Source organism: Coturnix japonica, chromosome 2 (genome assembly GCF_054131305.1).
Source record: "Coturnix japonica strain WE chromosome 2, WE-NBRP24, whole genome shotgun sequence".
NCBI lineage: Eukaryota > Metazoa > Chordata > Aves > Galliformes > Phasianidae > Coturnix > Coturnix japonica.
The window spans coordinates 127,685,661-127,704,667 of NC_140664.1; the positions used below are offsets into that span (position 1 = coordinate 127,685,661).

The 19,007-nt window shown below is 40.2% G+C and overlaps 1 protein-coding gene across 8 annotated transcripts in view; it reads right to left on the reverse strand.

The window, feature by feature from the left end:
- The window catches only part of CUL2 (cullin 2), a 39,332-nt gene extending 22,006 nt beyond the window's left edge, over positions 1 to 17,326 (reverse strand). For 4 of the 8 annotated variants that reach the window (XR_014943145.1, XR_014943144.1, XM_015853113.3 and 1 more), the window contains exons 1-5: positions 17,188 to 17,292; positions 15,062 to 15,200; positions 9,035 to 9,137; positions 6,497 to 6,591; positions 1,404 to 1,509 (exon numbers count right to left, since the gene is read on the reverse strand). Coding sequence is in view for 5 of the 8 variants with exons in the window: in XM_015853113.3 (XP_015708599.1) it covers positions 1,404 to 1,509; positions 6,497 to 6,591; positions 9,035 to 9,137; positions 15,062 to 15,180 (423 nt within the window). In the remaining 3 variants the exon portion in view is untranslated. Of the gene's footprint in view, positions 1 to 1,403; positions 1,510 to 6,496; positions 6,592 to 9,034; positions 9,138 to 15,061; positions 15,201 to 16,655; positions 16,681 to 17,187 lie in introns of those variants that run through there. The other 4 variants (XR_014943146.1, XM_085538909.1, XM_032443026.2 and 1 more) reach the window with 2 other exon arrangements.
- Between the last annotated feature and the right edge of the window lie 1,681 nt (positions 17,327 to 19,007).

Below are 19,007 nucleotides of genomic sequence, written 5' to 3' on the forward strand. Positions count from 1 at the left end.
CACAGTTAAACTAACTGCTTTGCAGAGAGCTAAGGACTACCTCCAACAATGGTGGAAGAGTCAGCTAAAACACAATCTACAGAAACAACAAATGTTTAAGGCATTTTGAAGACATCACACAAAGTGTGGCAATATGCACTTCCAAGCTCTGACAAACCTCTACAGAGGCCACAGAATAGCAAACTGTGCAGATAGCACAGGTAGAAAGGAAGAATCTCCTTTTGTACACTTTCTCTATCTAAAGTGTATCATGCTTCTGGTGTTTTTCCAGGCCACCCCCAACCTGTCAAATGATTAGCAGCTTGAAATGGCTGTGTCACCTTTCTCAGCATAAAAGATATTTCCTCAGGCATCACAATCTCTACACTCTCAACTAAGACAGCAGAGATCTCCTGCTTGAAGCAATGAAGTCCAAAAGTTAGAAGAACTGTGATTTGACAGGTCAAATAAAAACACATTTTCTACCTTTACAAGTCATGAGAGGAAAATATTTGCTTCCCTTTTAGAGAAAAACACAAAGGTACAGAGGAAAGCAGGAAAAAAAACCCGACACCACTAAAATAAGTTGCCTAGCTACCATTGTGTATTAGTTACAGATGCAAAGGAAAGAGATACACAAAATATTCAAAACCAAAGTTTCTATTCAACTTCATCCTGAGCCGTAGTTTTATTCCCGTTCAGACTGAAGAGATACTATCAAAATTTCCGTAAAGACATACAAAACCATTCTGTTAAAAATAAAACCACAGGGTGGTATATCAGAATGTACCATTACCAATGACTACTTGTTCTATAGATATTTTAAAACAAGTCTAAGTCTTTCCAAACTACCTAAGCAACTGTGGTCATCAACACATTTGTGTTTACTTCTATTACTTTCATTCATTGCTTTATTTGTTTGTTTTGTTTTTAAAATAAGCCCTTCCTGCATGATATTTAATAGCACAGAACGTCCATTTCTTCTAAAGTCTGTGCAGTTACAGCTGAGTTGCTTGGACTGGAAAGTAACACAGTTGCTGTAAAAAAGCCGCTACACTTTGCAACATCAAAAATGTAAGTCTAGAAATAATTATTCAAAGGTTACTCAAAACAAAAGTGCTTTTTCTTAAAAATGTTTTCTAGATTGTAACAACTTTAAAAGAAAGTTTTAGTCAAGAAGTGATCTATATTATAACATTTTGAACTGAAGTTCTCAAACAGCATTCACATTTGCCTTCCCTCCCCATAGGTCACTATATATCCTTTCTTTTACATCAAAAACATAATCTTACTTTCAAAAGGATTTAACGCTTCCACCTCCTACTGAACTATTCAGATTCCATAACATGGAAAAGTCAAAACGTAAAAGAACAAAGCTGAACAAGCAATGCAGCAGAACAGAGTTCATTTTCTGAAATACCTACCTCTCCTATTTCCATCAGTGGTTCATTCATATCCACGCCACCATAACCATACTGAAGATCAGCTTCAGTCAATTTGTTCTTCTTAATGAACTGTGTGTTGAGGTACCTGGTAGAAATAAAGAGATTCCAATCAAAACACAGAAAAAAAGTTAAACTAGTAATTTTGGAAAACAAATTTGGAACTGTGCCACATCTTTACATTACAAAAAATAACTACTTTCAACCAATGCCACTCGTGCCTGCAGGACATTCTTAAACTACAGACTACTTTCATGCTGAAGCTCTTTATATCATATTAGAGCAGTACTGTGGAGAAAATTAGATACTAAACAACAGTCTGCATCAATATCAGCATTTCCTTGTTATCCAAAGCAGTTGTTCAAGGAACTGATCTTTCAAAATAAACAGACATTTTGCATTTGCACACATAAATAAAACTGCTAAATTCTGAACTGCCCATACTACAGGGATAAAAATTTATTAATTGTTAAGGGTAGAACAAAGACCTTAAGTATTATGTTTCCTTTGGGGATTTTTAAAAATTATTTGTTTTACTATTGTCATTAATGTAAAACATGTTCTTTTACCTATTCTGTTTATTATTTTGCATTTATCTCAGTCTAAAATATTATTTGTTATATTGTAGTTCAAGCACCACAACTTTGCAGTTATTACTGTCTCCGCTACTCCAGAGAAATCATTACCTATGTAAATTATGAATGCATTTTCTACTTGGGGGGAGGAGGCAGGGGAAAGCAGGTTATGCAAGCCTGGCAAACTTCAGTATCCCCAAAGGGAACATACAAAAAAGCCACGTTCTAAAGATCACTGATTATAAGAATAACTTGAAAATTACATTAAATTACTGAAAATTACATTGCCTCAGACAAGGCAACAGGAAGAACATTATACAAAGAACTACAACGTAGAACGAAAGACCATCAAGCTAAATTAATTCCATTTGTTTTTGTTTTCCAGGCAGTATTCAAAATTATGTCCTCAACATGCATACAGAAACAAAATGATTTTGTTGACAAAAGGTGAACTCCAAGCACTCTAGGGGGAATCTCAACAGCCCTTCATAGTACTCAACATCTGCTGAGGAAAAAAATGCCTGTCATGAGACATCATCATTCTCAATGTAGCACTATGTGGCCAAATCAAATATTAAGACTCACACATTCACGTCTCATGAGATACATGCTACAGTAACTCTCTTCAAGACCTTGAATTTTTGTGGGTTCCATAATCCACACACATTTTAATCAAGTAGCAGTAGTCTAAATGAAGTATTTACAGTAATTTGGGAAGCACAAATGAGAACAGATTGACATAATCCAAAACTAACATCAATGAAGTAATTTTATGAGCAGTTGTATAAAATAAATCTTATAAATGCCTAATTTTATTTTGGGATTTACTAACTCAAGTATAGTTTACTTCAAACAAATAAAGTACCATACACAACTAGTAGTTTTGAGATGCCTGGTTCCAGGCACTGAGAAGGGCCAGGCTAATGCAGGGCTTTAACTGATGCACACTTTAGAGGCTATACCAGATTAGTGATGTCTGAACACTTCAGGCAGGAAGGTAAATGAATAGCAATGAAGATAAGGAGATACACAGTATGGAAACCTTTGAACATGAGAGAACTGAGGATACCAGAGCATGAAGAATAAGGACTGGCGATAATGCAGAGGTGACCAACTGAGACACTGAGGGCTAACCTATTTTCAAACTCCACAGAATACCATAAACCACTAAGCTACCATCAATAATCATCATAAATTTGAAATACTGGTCTCTGTGGAAGCCCCATTGCTTCATACAAAACTTGTGTGGACATACTGAGCAGCCAGAACACAAGCCTTGTTTAAGTAACCAAGTTTCTCAATCTTTTTGTTCACACTAGGCAAGTCTGCAGCTACCATCCTTCCCTTTTCTTGCTACTCCAGCTAAAACATCAAGTCCTGTGCTCTCCCTACTCACACCTTTTCTCCTCCACTGACAAGTCTTGTCAACAGTTTTAGACCAGGCAACTGATCAATCATAAAATTAATGCATCCACAAGCAAATAGACATGTTTAACCTACCAGATTCAGCAAAAAGGAGGTGGCAAGAAACAGCCAGGCAGAATCTCCCTTTCCACTGGCTCAAAAATCCTGAAAACCAGCTTGACAATAATTCCTTCCCACTTCCCCTGATCTTAACATCAACTCTCAGCACAAGCAAATAACAGAAAAGATGAGCAAACAGCTTAATCTGACATTAGCTTCTCTACTGAAGTGATAAACATTTTTTCACCTTGAGTAACTACTTGAAATTACATCTAGAAGACAATCCATAGGGTTAATCGGGAACATACTGCAGAAACAAGGACTGAAAATAGAAGACAATACCCATGGGCTCATAGTACTATTGAAACAACTTTCACATGAAACATTGATTCTACAGCTCAAGCCCAATTCTTTGGGAGTACACTTGTGTAGGCTTATGCTTTACTGACTAATCAGGAAAAACAACAAGCAAGATAAAACCATTAAGGCTGGTTCCCTTTCAGACCACCAGCCATTTGTTTCTGCATCCAAACCTCAAAACACAATCACTGAACTTATCCAGATAGAGGTGATAAAGTCTGTAAGAATGGTAAAGGACTCCAACACCTATTTGACAGAGGAATACCAAAAAACAGTGCTCTGTGTAAATTAGCAGTTAATGACAGGAAAATGTCTGGAAAACATAAGCATATTTTTGTGGGGAATTTTCCAGTTATTAGGAACTTGTAAATTAACTGAGAAGTACTTTTATAAGGATTTTAATGGAACTCCAAATATTAATTTAGGAATTAAAAGGGTGGCTAATCGTTGGGATGGATTGCCAAGTTACAGGGTAATACTCACGTATTTGGTATTTTTAGATCAACTAAGGGCAACAATCTAACCACAGATCAATGTTCTAAATACAGTGACCACACTCCCAAATCACTGTTTTCACATCACAGTAGCACAGTGTCCTTGGGGACGCAGACTTTGCAAAGCCTTGTCAGAAGGATGAGATGTAAGTATTTTATTTTTTAACGTTTTAATTGGTTTTAGTGGTTTTAATTACACATTCCTGATAAGAAACAAATAATAGCACTGGAAAAACAGACATCATGAAATTTTGCCGACATGTAATCAAACCAAGACTGTACCTGTCTCAAAGCAGCTCCTTATTGTCTCCTAGGTTCTCCATCATAAATTCAAAGCATTTCCCCTTCATTAAGCATTTGTCCACCCATGAATGTAACACAACAGTACAGCACACTTCTAGAAATACTACACTTCCTTAAGCAAAAAGAGCGAGTGCTTTCTATTCATATTATTTCCTCTTCTGAAAACCCTCAAAAGCTGAAGAAGAATCTTTTGTTTTCACCCAAATTTGCCTCCAATTCCATGCAAATAATCAGACTGCGATGCAACTTTTAATTACAAATTCTGACCTTAAGCAACATCCGTTAAGTCAAAGAAAAACAATCTATGCAAATAAAAACAGGTTAATTGGCAAAGAAAGACTACAGACAACCAATTTTCAATTGGTCTCCTAGATTATAAAGTAAAACAAAAAAAGCTGTTCTATCTAGATCTCTCCATTATCAGTTTAAAGTACCTATCCTATTCTATAGTTTTTGCATTCGAGTGGCAAAGAAAACAATCAGCTACTTATACAATTGCTGTCTATACTGATCCTCAAAGTGGCCCATGAACACAGCAGAATGACATATGGAAACAAACCTAACAAAGTGCTGAGGAAAGTGTTCAAGGAATTCACATCAAATGCCAACGTGTGAAGAACTCTCACAGGTCACTGCAAGCATTCATGGATAAAGACCTCATGTGACAATATAATTCACTATTCTAACACATAAGATGCAATTAAAGCCATAAAAAACTGCAACTAAACATTACAGTTTGTTTTTAGAAGAATTCAAATAATTAATCAAGATTTTCTTCAAGCTACCATTGCTTACAATTAAACCCCTTTGCACACAATAGAACGTATAGGCCTACACACTTAGTAAATTCCTCGTAAAGTAAGAAATGAATATGTTACTATATAATAAATATTAATAATATCACAATTTCTCATGATAACTTGCACGTGCAAGTATGTATAAAACTGAGTAATTTTTCCTCTTTATATTTCTGTTTTTGAAAGAGGGACCATCTCAAAGATCCAATGAGATCTGAGCAGTCAGTCCAGGCAACAACTTTAGTACAATGCCATCTTGTAGCATCACAGAACCATAGGGGTTGGAAGGAACTTCCAAAGCAGGTTCCCTACACCAGGTCACACAGGTATGCATCCAGGCAGGTCTTGAATATCTCCACAGAAGGAGACTCCACAACCCCCCTGTTGTGTTCCAGTGCTCCGTCACCCTCACCGTACAGAAGTTCCTGAGCGCATTCGTGCGGAACTTCCTATGCTCCAGTTTCTGCCTGTTTCCCCTTGTCCTGTCTCCACACACTGCTGAAAAGAGTCTGGCCTTGCCACTTTACCCCCCACACCTCAGATATTTATAGACCTGGATCAGGTCCCCTCTAAATCTTCTTTTCTCAAGGCTAAACAGACTCAGTTCACTCAGCCTTCCTTCACAGGGGAGATGCTCCAGGCACTTCACCATCTTTGTGGCCCTCTGCTGGACTCCTTCCAAGAGATCCCTGCCTTTTTTGTACCAGGGAGCCCAGAAGCAGACACAATACTCCAGATGAGGCCTTACCAGGGCAAAGTAGAGAATACGAGCTGTTACAGTACAGAACTGGTTAGCAGCAGCATAACTGGCACCAAAACATAAGAAACAACAGGAGACTATATTAGAAATAGTACAAATCATCCAGGATTATTACTTCAGTGGTAAGGAGCAAGGCACAGAATAACCTAATGAAGCATCACTCTTCTTTTTCCCTCCATTTTGTTCTGCTTCCGTAATTATGTTCCCTCCAAAACCGACACGGCGCACATGGCTACTCTTACTCTCCTTAAACATTCTTCACTTTAAGAAACAAATCACAGAAATAATTCCAGAGATTTAACAACTTTTTTGCAAAGCTTACCTGTATAAACAGTCCATATAGTCTGCTCCTTTGCTGTATTCTTCCCAGTATCTGTGATACATAACCAGTACTTGCTCTTCAGATTCCAAAACTTTCTGTGAAGAAAGAAACCCATGCACAGACATCCATGAAGTTAGCAAGAAAATGGCACCCATAAATTGAAAGCTGTACCAGGATTACTGTTATAGAATAACCACAGGAGCATAAGGACCACCACAGCTAAATGCCAGCAACTCTGAAAATAACGTTGTTGCTATAACCGGAAAACTAACAAGTATTATTATTATGTAGTTTTGATAGATAAGCCAACGACAACAGCAGATGTTGTTTTACTTTGTATTCTAAAAGAACAATGTCTAAATACATTAATTTCCTATCCGCCTTAGAGAACAAGCACGGTTCATACTCTCATAACATGCTGGTGCATAACTACAGAACCACTTTCTCACATGCCAGCGCACCAATTTTAAACCCATGTAGCCATCTGACACACCAGAACAGTCACCTCACTAACTATAAATACTTAGAAAACAGGATTCATTTGAACACTCACCCGAAAATCCATCCTACTTACCAATAATCCTAGAAATTAAAAATGTTTAAAAGAACACAAGTCTATGCAAACTTAAACACACCATAACTTCTGTAAAACTGGGCACTAATCTTTTGGAATGTCAGCCATTTATGTTCTAAGAAGCTGCTGGTGTCCTGAAGTTCTCAAAATAAATTCAGATTTCAACAAGAACATGTTCAACAATTCAGATTTAAATGAAAGGGACCTTGGTGTACTGATGGACAGTTGGCTGAATATGAGCCAGCAGTGTGCCCGGGTGGCCAAGAAGGCCAATGGCATCCTGGCTTGTATTAGGAATGGTGAGCAAGACTAGGCAAGTCATCCTTGCCTAGTCAGCATTGATGAGGCCTCACCTCGAGTACTGTGTTCAGTTCTGGGCACCTCAGTACAAATAAAGACATGGAGGAACTAGAGCAGGTCCAGAAAAGGGCAATGAGGCTTGTGAAGGACTTGGAAAATCAACCCTATGAGGAGAGGCTGAGAGAGCTGCAGCTGTTTAGTCTGGGGAAAAGGAGGTTGAGAGGAGACCTTATTGCCATCTTCCAGTACCTGAAAGGTGCTTACAGTGAGAGCAGGGAAAGTCTCTTCTCACTTGTGACAGGACAAGGGGAAATGGCCTCAAGTTGTGCCAAGGTAAATTTAGGTTGGACGTTAGGAAACACTTCTTTATAGAAATGGTATTTAACGCTGGAATAGGCTGCCCAGGGAGGTGGTCGAGTCACCATCCCTGGATGTGTTTAAGAGCCATTTGGATGCGGTGTTCAGAGATACAATTTAGCAGAGGGCTGTTAGAGTTAGGGTACTATGGTTATGCTGTGGTTAGACTTTATGATCTTTGTGGTCTTTTCCAACCTGAGTAATTCTATGATTCCGTGAATTAGTGTGATGAGATCCTAGGAATCAGCTCCAGAGTATGAACGTTAAACTTTCAAGCAATAAAAAAGTCTATGCAACAAATACATAAAAGAGGAAAACTAGCAGACTGGATGGAACCAAAATTGCTTTCCACTGCAATACGAATTCCACCAAGATTTTGCAAAATTAATTCAAAGACAAATGATGAGCAGACAGTTTAAGAAGTAGATGCATGCCATCTACTACTTCTCACAGTTTCCATTGAGCTGGCACCCGCCTGCCTAGCCTAAATAAGCTCATCCAGCTCACTAAATAACTGAGTTGCATGACAGTTCTCTAAACTGATTTAGTCCACCAAAGAATCAGACAAAGCCTTTCTATAACCAGTACAACTACAAACTATGGTGCCCAGCCTATCCTGTAAAACACATGTGTACATTCTCTAAATAAGCTGTGTCTTTGGTGTTTGTATAAATCTATTCCTCTTTTTGTTGAAGTACAAGGAAACACTGTTCATTCGTCCTATACATGCAACATGATGGATCACGATTCTCTCAACTTTACGTTTTTTTACCTGATGACATAGAATTTACAGCTATATCAATACAGAAATACTGTTATCATGTCATGATAAATAATCATTACTTCTTCCCCCTAACTATTATTATTATTTTTTACTTTATTTCCCACATTTCAGAAGTTTTCTTCAGTAGAATACATACAACCTGCCTCCAGGACATTAGAGTGAAGTTTTACACTTTATGAAAGGCTAATAACAACATCCAACACATTCGGAACATAAAGACATTGCTATAACTTCTTTGAATATAAACATTGAACAGAGAAGAACAAACTTAGTTTTCAAGCCAACAATGAGTATATAAAACATACGAACACAGATAGATCTCTCTATATATAGTCTCTATATATAGAGACTATACAGATCCAGCTGTATAGTCTCCAGGTCATTCACATCTCTAACTTAGCCTCAAAAAAACCTGCACAACTTCAAGTGAACACCACAAAAACCCTCCACAAAGCCAAAAAAAAAAAATAAAAAAATAAGGATAACTAATACTGACACACACATCAGTAACTGTGTGGGTTACCTTGTGTAAATGGCGTACATGATTTTCCAAGAAAATTTTTGTCTCAGTATAAAGTCTCTCGCCGAGAGGTTCAGGATAAGCCACACACAAAGCATAAATGTCTCTGGGCTCTGAGTCAAGGTTCATATCTGCTTAAAGCATGAGAATTCATGAACATAAATTTAAGATATACAGGAACTCCTCCCAGTCAATTACATAAAAAAACATTTTTAAAGATGAAGCACAAAAGATGAAATGTATCTTTTTATTAAGCTCATGCAAACCCTGATTCACAAGACTCTAAGCTTACAGCATCAATCATCAATATCTCTGTTTTAAGTAGTGGAAGCTGAAGGAGCGTTAGATCTAAAATCCCAGAAATTCTGACAGCCCCATGCTGAGCTGACTTCTATTGCTTATTTATCACATACAATATATATATATTAATCTAAAAGTGAACATAAATCTAAAATAATAATTCCGGGTCCACAACCAGCGTGAAATTCAAACTCTTTCTTTTTGGATAAAGGTAACTATTAAAGAAGTGTTAATTAGACAAAGAGCACAGAGCAGTGCACAACATGAAGTGAAGCTAAATTCTAATCCCTGTGCTTGCCCAGTTTCTTCTCCCCTTCAGATCCACACCAGTTTACTGCCCTTATTATAATCCCCTCAGCTTCCTAAGAAGAACAATTACGCCATCACAACAGTGATTTGGATCAATAAACCTTTGGCTTATTTGACTATAATTATTATTTTAGTAATCTTGTTTAGACCACACAGCTAGACAAAATCATTACACTTGCTCACTTAAAGGGCAGCAGCAAACACATCAAACTGAATTATCTTGCAGAGCTGTATCAAGCTAGAAAAAGAGTCACTTCACACACTCCTCCAGCACCTTGTCAGGAAAATCAATCACAGTTAAGAACTTTCAATAAAGTCAAGCAATGCCAAGACGAAGCTTCAGCTGGTATCTCTGGGAACCACACTGCTTCTGAAAAATCATTAGAATGATTTAAAGAATAATCATGCTTTGTCATTACGTTTAGGCAATGCATAAAACTAGTCACATTAGGAATAAAAGCAATCTATATTAAAACAAAGTTCTTCAACAAAGAGAAAGCGCAAGAGCTGATTTCCTCTAGTCCACCTTAAATAAATAAAATGCATGTGCCTGTTTAAAGGGGAAAAGACGTAAGGACAGCTGACAAGTTACTTGCTTCATCTACAGAACAGCATCAAGCTTTCATCACAGTTCATCCCAAAAGTGTGGCTCCTCTTGGACACAGAAGTATTGTTCAAAACAGAGAAGACACTGATGTAGAACTGAACTGAAAAAGCCTTTACATGGCAATTACGCTCCCAGAGAACAACAACTAGTGCCTGCTATTGACTGAAATTACATCATCCTTACAGATCTTTATCTGAACCCTCCTATTAATGCCAAGTAGCACTAAATAAAAACCTCTGTGAACAAAACATGCAATATTCACTGCATTATGCTACACCAACCTGCAGTGGTAACCAATAAAACACCACAAGAAATTTAGCAAAGAACAATGGGTTTTCTTAAAACTTCATTTGTATGGAAAAAATCACACCTTATAAACCACCTCTAAACAAATGCAGTCTAAGGATGACCTGCAGGTGAATGATCCTCAATATCATCCAGTCCGCAATCTTTTTACCACACAAGTAAGATAGTTGAGGAAGTAAACTCCAGAGTTAGAAATCCCAGGCTACTGCCAAGTCAATAGGACATGACTTTTCTATTTAGATCCACGATTACACTACCCATTTGGATCACCAAAACAAAGTTACACATACCTGCTACAGGAATAACTTGCTTTGAAGTGAGAGAAAACACACAGCCCTCAATACAACAGCACAAAATAGTAACAGCAGCTTATCTAGCAACAGCAGCAGTTAAATATCTGAGTTCATCTTGCCTCTGCACCCTAGGCTTTGGTTGGGAACCCAGGTGACCATTACTGCTGTAATCACTTATTTAAAAACAAAACCAGTATCTGTATTTCATGGAAAACATACATCTTTCAAACAAGCCTCTCCTTATTCTAGAGAACAAACTTCAGTACAAGTGGAAAGAAATGGAGTCTACCACTTGACATGTGACAGTTTGCAGACCTGTTGAAAATACACCAGTAGCTTCATCACAAGAGCACTCCCACAGACACCTCACACACTTTCCTGCACCAGCCAAACATACAACTCAACACAGGCCCCACTTTCTGGATGACAAGTTCCTTTAGATTTCTATGAAGAAGTCAACAGTCTCCAAAAGGCATCACAGAGCAGCCTTGCTACACAATGTTTACATTCTCGCTCAGTTTGTTGCAGTTTGCTCACCTAAATGTACCCTTCAGGTCAGAATCCAATTTGAAGGGCAATGTTCAAAAAGTGGTGAATTTCTTAACTAAAATAAAAATTGTTTGAAGGATGAACCACTGAAAACTCCTCATGCTTTGCTCCATGAACTAAAAGCATATTTCTTCTGCACTGCTGTCCCTTAGAAGATGAGAAAGGAGCCTTCACTGTTCAATAATTTATCCTTAACGCTAAAAGCCATCTGTCCTTCCAATCCAGCTCCTTATAAGGAAGGCTGAGAAAGGTCCAAGGAAACTGAAGCCAAACCGCTGCTTAGGGCCCTACAATCTGTGTTGAGCACAAGAAAATCAAAAGCCTTGTGCTACGTAAGTGCTTCAGCCCTGGCTATTGGAGGGGCATTACCCCAGAATTAGGAAACATAACCAATTCCAAACAAAGGGGAAAAAAAAGATCATTATCAAGAAAATACTGTATTCAAAGTAACAAGTGCTCACAGTTACTGCCCTTGTGGATAAAGTATCTATGTAGGATAACATATTAACACAGAGTTTTGAAGAAATCTAAAGGTGATCAAAGCAGAGCACTCTGAAAATGTCTATGATTCAATCTTCCTTTGCAAAAGCACACGTGTGACTACCTAAACTCACAGAGCCCTCTGTCAGAACCTCTATCACATTGACTTTATTTACTCTTCCTTTCCTTTGAATTGGTTCCTCTATTAAGGATACATGATTATACATGTCCAGATCAAAAGTTTCTGACTCACCATAGGATTCCTGTGGAATGAGGGATTAGCAGAGAGAGAGAGAGCAAGTACACAGAAAAACAGAAAGAAGCACGTTGTCAAATTAGAGGCCTTACAATTTTGTTTGCAGTACAAGCACATCTCTCCCCATCCTAAATACCAATCATCCTATTTATATGGTTGGTGCAACAGTCAGTTCTACTGCTGAAAAAAATAAACCATCAAGACAATTACAGGAAGATCCTGATGTTCTCCTTGCCAAAGAAATCGTATTTCTAGATAGCCATTATCAAAGTACAACTATCAAAGGTATAAACCACCACTCCCTATTCAAGCTTGAGCAGCCTCTTACCTTAAAGAATACACTCTAAGCAGCTACATAGTTATAAGCAAAGCATTAGAAGTTGTATTAGTCATATGTCATAACCAAATTCCTGTAAATTCTATCTCAAGTAGAGAGATGCAATCATCATTCATTTACTGGACAAAGAACAACTCCAGAAACACCCATTTTCCCACAAAGAACCTGAAAGGAAATCTGAAGGTCAAAGGTGGCTCAAGATGACTCACGGTTTAAATAAAGTGACATATGGTCTTTCAAGACATCTTCTCCAGATGGGATTCTCAGCTCATTGCCATTCTAGCATTTCAAATTTGAGATGAGCTATGTCTAAAGATAAGCTATGTTTAACAATAAAGTTATCAGAGTTACAGAGAAAACACCATATTCACATCAAGTTTTCGGAAAATAATAATACAAGGATTAGTTCTAGAAGATAACTGCACATTACCAACCTACCAGCCCTAAAATACTGTGCACCCTAACTGATCTCAGCTGTCTCAAGCAGCACATGAGAAAGCAATCACTTAGAATTAAGCTGCAGCAGATTGAAATCACAGTTCTTAGCTGCAGTTTATTCGTTGTTTCCACATCACTGTTTTCACTACAGAGAAATTACACAGATCAACTGGTGCTAGAATCAATCAAATAGCCTGAATGAATTTCATTAACACTCAGTTCCAACCTATTAGTCATATTTTTTTATTACGCTCATTAAGCCACAAGAAAAATAGATTAAGCAAACATTTCCTCATTCTGTTTTTAAGTCAGATCTCTGGAAAGGACAGATACATGCACCGATCCTAACATCCCTCTAGATGCTTAGAAACACATTAACTCCAACTAAATGAAATACAGCAGAGAGCAAAAAGCTATCACAGAACAAGATACGTTTTAGGAAGACCTGGCATTTAGAACTTATTAATAATGTCTTAAGATGTTTTGGTTTTTATTCTTTTTACATGTAAAGCGGAAGAAAAAGCTTCCACAACAGCTGTACAGAAGAATGATCATGAACAGTTCATATTAAAACATACAGCTTGGTCAGTGTAGCAGAACAACTAACACAAATTTAGCATTGGAAGTTACAAGTCATAGAAGCTCCTCTGCCATAGAGGCCACAGAAGACCATTCTGCCATAAAGAATGCTCCAAAAGGCTCTCAACTGTGCCAAATTAGACACTGATAATGCCACCTTCCCAGGAACATAATGAAGAGATGACAGTAAATAAGTTTTTAAGAATGACATGCCGAACGATTCTTCCAAGCCTGCTTCTGCTATAAGCGTTCCCTTCCTGATGTTCAATCAACAAAGTAAATCACAACAGAGAATCAACAGCAGACTTTGCATATTGGTACACTTTGAACTTCTTATATGGAACACGATGTCAATCCAACATCCCATTCAACTATTACCTTAAATTTTTAACCCATTTTGGGCACTGTTTTAAAATGGTTAGTCTCAAACTAAAGAATTTAACAGCTCATGGAAGACTGAAACACACGGTTCTTAAAATCTGCTTAGAAAAAATTACTACAGCACAACGTACAAGCACGGAAATGCACAATTAAAGCTAAAAGAATAAGGTTTGGTGTCTCAGACAAGGTGGACAGTCATACCCCCAAAAATCAATGATTAAGTTTTAAAATTAAAGAGCTTTTTCAAGATTACTGCACCATACAACTCCACAACCATCTTCTACATAGCCTACAAGCAACCGAATTTGTATATACTTACAGATATACACTAAAAATCACAGGCAAATGGGAAAGCAATTCTGAGCAGTGGTGAGGTGCTCAGAAAGAGCCCAACTCCCACATAACAGAATAAGCTCATGGTAGAATAACATATAAAGAAAGGTCTTCCCATGCAACTCTTATTTCACCTTCTAGAATCAGAGAATTGCTATATAAGGCTAAACCGTTCTTCCACCTTATAATCAAACCAAATCTAATCAGATTGCCAGGGAGCAGCTACAAAGCCTCCAAAAATTCTCTAATTATTCACCACACTGTAAAGGCTAATGAATGCATAGACGCAGGGCACAGCTTTGCTTCTTTAAAAAGAAGTTCACTGAAACTTAAGGCTTATTACAAGCCCATTTTAAATGCAAAAAACAAAATCATTCACTGTAACATCCTTTGTGCAGTTGTAACTTAAGCAGAAAAATTATATGATTGCAGCTGATACGGTGGTCAACAGTATACTTAAAAGTGCAGAAGAATAAGGAGATTGGTTTAAGTAAAACAAAACAATCCCACCGCCCCCTAGATTTAGAGGAGTTCTGTCATAGGTGCCCACCCCTGCCACACACACACTTGTACAAGGAAAACTTATTATCAAAAAGGAGAAAGTTGCATACAGTTTTGTGAATAACCTCAGCACAAGCTAAAGATGGATATTACTGAAAGTAAGAAAAACTTTTTAGCAGTGTATCAAATCGAGCACTTCACAAGCATGCAGAATTTCCCACCCTTTGGCCATGAATCATACACCTAATAGAAAGTATAACCTTAAAATGTGCTTCTGATCAAGACCACTGAAAACATTCTACAACACAGACCTACTGTGTGCCAGACACATCACATGAACACATTGTCACTTAAAGGATACGAGAAGCGGTCATTCCACGTCGCTCTTTCAACATAATCCAACATAACAACAGCTTTAATTGTTGTTAGAAGTTTGTTCCATGTTTCATCGAAGTCAACTACTCGTGGTTTCAAGGACATTGTGGGGTTTTAGTGTTAACCTGTGGAAAAATTAGACATATCAGGCAACGTTGCACAATCATTTTTTAAAATACATTCAATTTGAATTTTTTCAACTTCAACTTTGTGTGCTGCACCACATCAGCACAGCAATACAAAGGATCCCTTCTCCCTGCCCATCCACCTTCCAAGTCAAGCTCTTATTTTTAACATTATAGAAGGGAGTGTTGATGATGCATGAATCACCCATAACACAATGCCAATCTAGTTAACAGCACCACACCTCTCGTGCAGTTCAGCACTTCATGAATCTTCCCATTCAACAGTATAGCACGAAGAGTCTCAGTTTCCTATAAGTTTTACCTCTGCACAAAGGCTGCTTCAGCTGCAGCAATGAGAACCTGGAGCAGAAACACGCTGAGCGGAGGATCTGGTTGTTTGAAATTACTGACATAAAACATGCCCAGATCCCACTCAGAAAGATGTCACCTTAAGACTAGAAGGAAGAACATTCCTATTCCTGTTTTATTGAGGTGGACAGGTGACTTGTCACCTGATTCCAAATGTTCATAGGCAGAAGGAAAAGGAAGAAAGCCACTGACAAATCAACCTGTAGCACCAGACACATCTATATAAAGGAAAGAGTTAAACTATAGATCGAAAAGCCATCTAACCATGGAAGTGGCTCACCCCCTTAATCCTGCTGGCTCCTTATTCCTCAAACTGAAGGATACTCAGCTTCTCAATTCAAAGAAAGAAAGAATACTAATAATGTCAGATGCAACTTTTACACCTTATGTCTCCACAAAAGCACCTCAACTAGTTAATTAGACTCATGAAGCACTAAAAACTCAGGAACTTCAGAAGGTTGTTTTCCACTCTCTGCAACGCAACAGTTTTCGCTTCAAGTGTAATCAATTTATTACCCACATCTGCATAGATTTCATAAAGAAACTGAACAGCAAATAATGTCAAGGAAACCGTAGCTTTGTTTTTTCAAACAGAGGAAATAAAAATCAGTGAGATTTTACTCTTTACTCAAAACTTTTAATAGTACTCATCTGAAAAATGCAAGAGGACCTTCAGGTGACCCTAAGAAGTTATTCTAAGCCGAGAGGGAAGGAAGGCTGAAGAGAAAGCCCCACAGTATGTCACAGCAATCTGTAACATCGTATTTAGTGTCACCAGAGCATATAACATGTAAAGCACGCAGGCATTCCAGGATTGAATGGCTTAAGACAGAGCTGGCTGGAGTTGGGCAATCTCTTACAACTTTCAGTTCAATGGGAACGTAAAATCGGTGTTGAAACATTAACAAATTCAGTGTAACTCTTTCTGCAGCACACAGGGTGGGGGGTTGTGAGCTCCACGCACAAACACAGCGCTGCTGAGCACCAAACACTCCGTACTGATCTACACAACGTTGGTGGTAAAAGTTACACAAGCACAGAATATCTGCCCCGGGGTTTACACCATTCGGGGGTGGGAAACCATACCCGTCTGACAAGCCCTAAGGTGAGCAGCTGCCGCTGAAAGCTATTAACGCATTGGGACAAGGAACGGACGGTGTCCCCTTCGCCCATCCTCCTTTAAAGTGCCCCGCTGTCACTCCGGTGGCGTTGTTGGACACGAGCACACGTTTTTAGCCGCTGCCACATTCCTCGTTCGGACGCTGCGCCCGGGGAAGAACGGGCCGAGGAGCGGACCAGGCGGGACACCCCTGCGCCCCTCCCAGCGCCTGAGCCAAAGCGAAAGTGGCCCGTGACGGCCCCGGCCAGCGCCCCGCCGCGCCCTCCTGCGGGACAGGGCCCGGATCGGGACCGCTCGGACGCGAGCGGCCCCGGCCCCTCCCCGAGCGACGGCAGCGGGGACCGGCGGCCCCGTGGTGCGGGGCGGGGCGCGGGGCTCGCGGGCTGCACCCCCGGGCAGGGCAGGGCCGCGGCGCCCCCAGTCTCATCGCGGGGCCGTGCACCGCCGCCTCCCGGCCCGGCGCGGGCTCCCTGCGCTCGGCGCGGCCGCTGGGGTTACCTGGCGGCACGGGGCCCGATCGGCGCCGCCGCCGGCTCCCTCGCTCCCTGTCGCGCGGCCGCGGTCCCTGCCCCGCTCCTCGTCCTCACAGCGCTGCCATTACCCAAAGCCGCTCGCCCCTCACGCCCCGCCCCTCGCCGAGCGCCTCCACTGCGGGTGGGGGTGAGCTGAGCTGAGGTCTCCCCTTCCTCGCCCGCAGCACCGCGCGTCGCCCGGCTCTTCCACTCCGCCCCGGCCTCCGCCCGCCGACCGCAGGTTGGCTCGGGGCGGCCGCTCACGGCGAGCCGCGGCTTTCCGACCGCATCCCCCCGTCGCAGGAGACACGTTTGGTACGGCCCGTGCTACGGCAAGCGAGGGCGGCCGCAATGCCCCGCAGCGGGGCGGGCGGGGGCTGCACGGCGCATGGCCGCTCGGCTCATGGCCGCTCGGGACGCCGCGCACGCGTTGCTCCTCCATTGGAGACGGGACCCTGCTCCGCGCATGAGCCGCGATCCCGTGCGGGGCGGGGGAGTCGGGCTGTACGGCTCGAAATGGAGGCGGGGTGGGACGGGGCCGATGAAAGCGATACTTTGCAATTGGTTCAGCACCAAGTGTTCGGCACAGGGAAAACTAACGTTTTTTTTAGGATCAAGCAAGAGCGCTTCTCCTTCCCCTCTCCGAAACAACTGTCGGCATAGATCCTGCAGAATCAGCCGCCAGCGTTTTAGTAACTGTATCCCTTCTGAGGGTAAAGATGCTTAAGGGTTCCTTTAACAACTTCTGGGTTACAAAGAAACAAGTAGTATCTCCTCAGGCTGTTACTCCTTTTTTTGCTCAGTCGCAGGAGAACCATCCCAAGGCACAGACTGATGCGTTTATAACTTTAGTTTCTCTATCTTGTTATTTAACTCTAGTTCCTCTGTCTTTTTATTTGTATTCTTTTCTGCCATACTGGTGGCAGTGTCTTACAAGACAAATCCAGTTCCTCAGCAGTGCGACAAGAAGCTCAAATGTGTGGTGAACAAGGAGAGATCAGCTGTTTTGGCAGGAGCTGCCTCCTCTGCTTATGTTTACAGTACATCTAGCAGTGTTATTTTGGTCCAAAACTAGAAATAATAAAGCCTACAATAATACAAACGCTGTTTGAAATACACCAATAAATGGCCTGCTGCCTTGCTGGAAAGCTGACAGCCCACATTCCCTACCCTGTCTGTGCCATTTGCAAACAGCATCCATGTTACTGTCTGCTATGAATCCCATTGTAACAGTGGGACCAAGTAAATGAGTTGATCTGTTATCAGTGCTTACAGCATTATTACATTCATGTACTTCTTAATGATTTTTTTTTAATGTCAGCATCTTTCATTTCAACAAAACACAGTTTATCCACGTAGTGTAACACAGCAATGAAATAAACACTTCTTTATACTGAAACTCCTTCCAGTTCATTTTAATATTTTCATCATTTAGAGGATGATTTTTAGGTGTATTTTTATGTCTAATAAGCCCCAAACAGTATGAAATTAAAACATTTTGGTCGATTAGAAACCACAATACAACTTATCCTTGAAAAAGTGAGTGGATAGAGTAAGTTCCTAGTCACATCAATTTAAATTCAAACATATCTAAGAATTGTTTTTACTGTTCTACCTTGCTTGAACACATTAATTACAGTGAGTGTTAATGTATGGGAGACTCAGCCCTACACTGTGATTTCCTTACAAACTGCTGACAAAGGCTGGTATTCCTCAGCAGAAAGAAATCAGTACGGGACACCCTTTATTCATTAAGGTCTGGGTCATCCTGGCTTGTCCATTTGCCTGTCACCCCACTCATTCTTG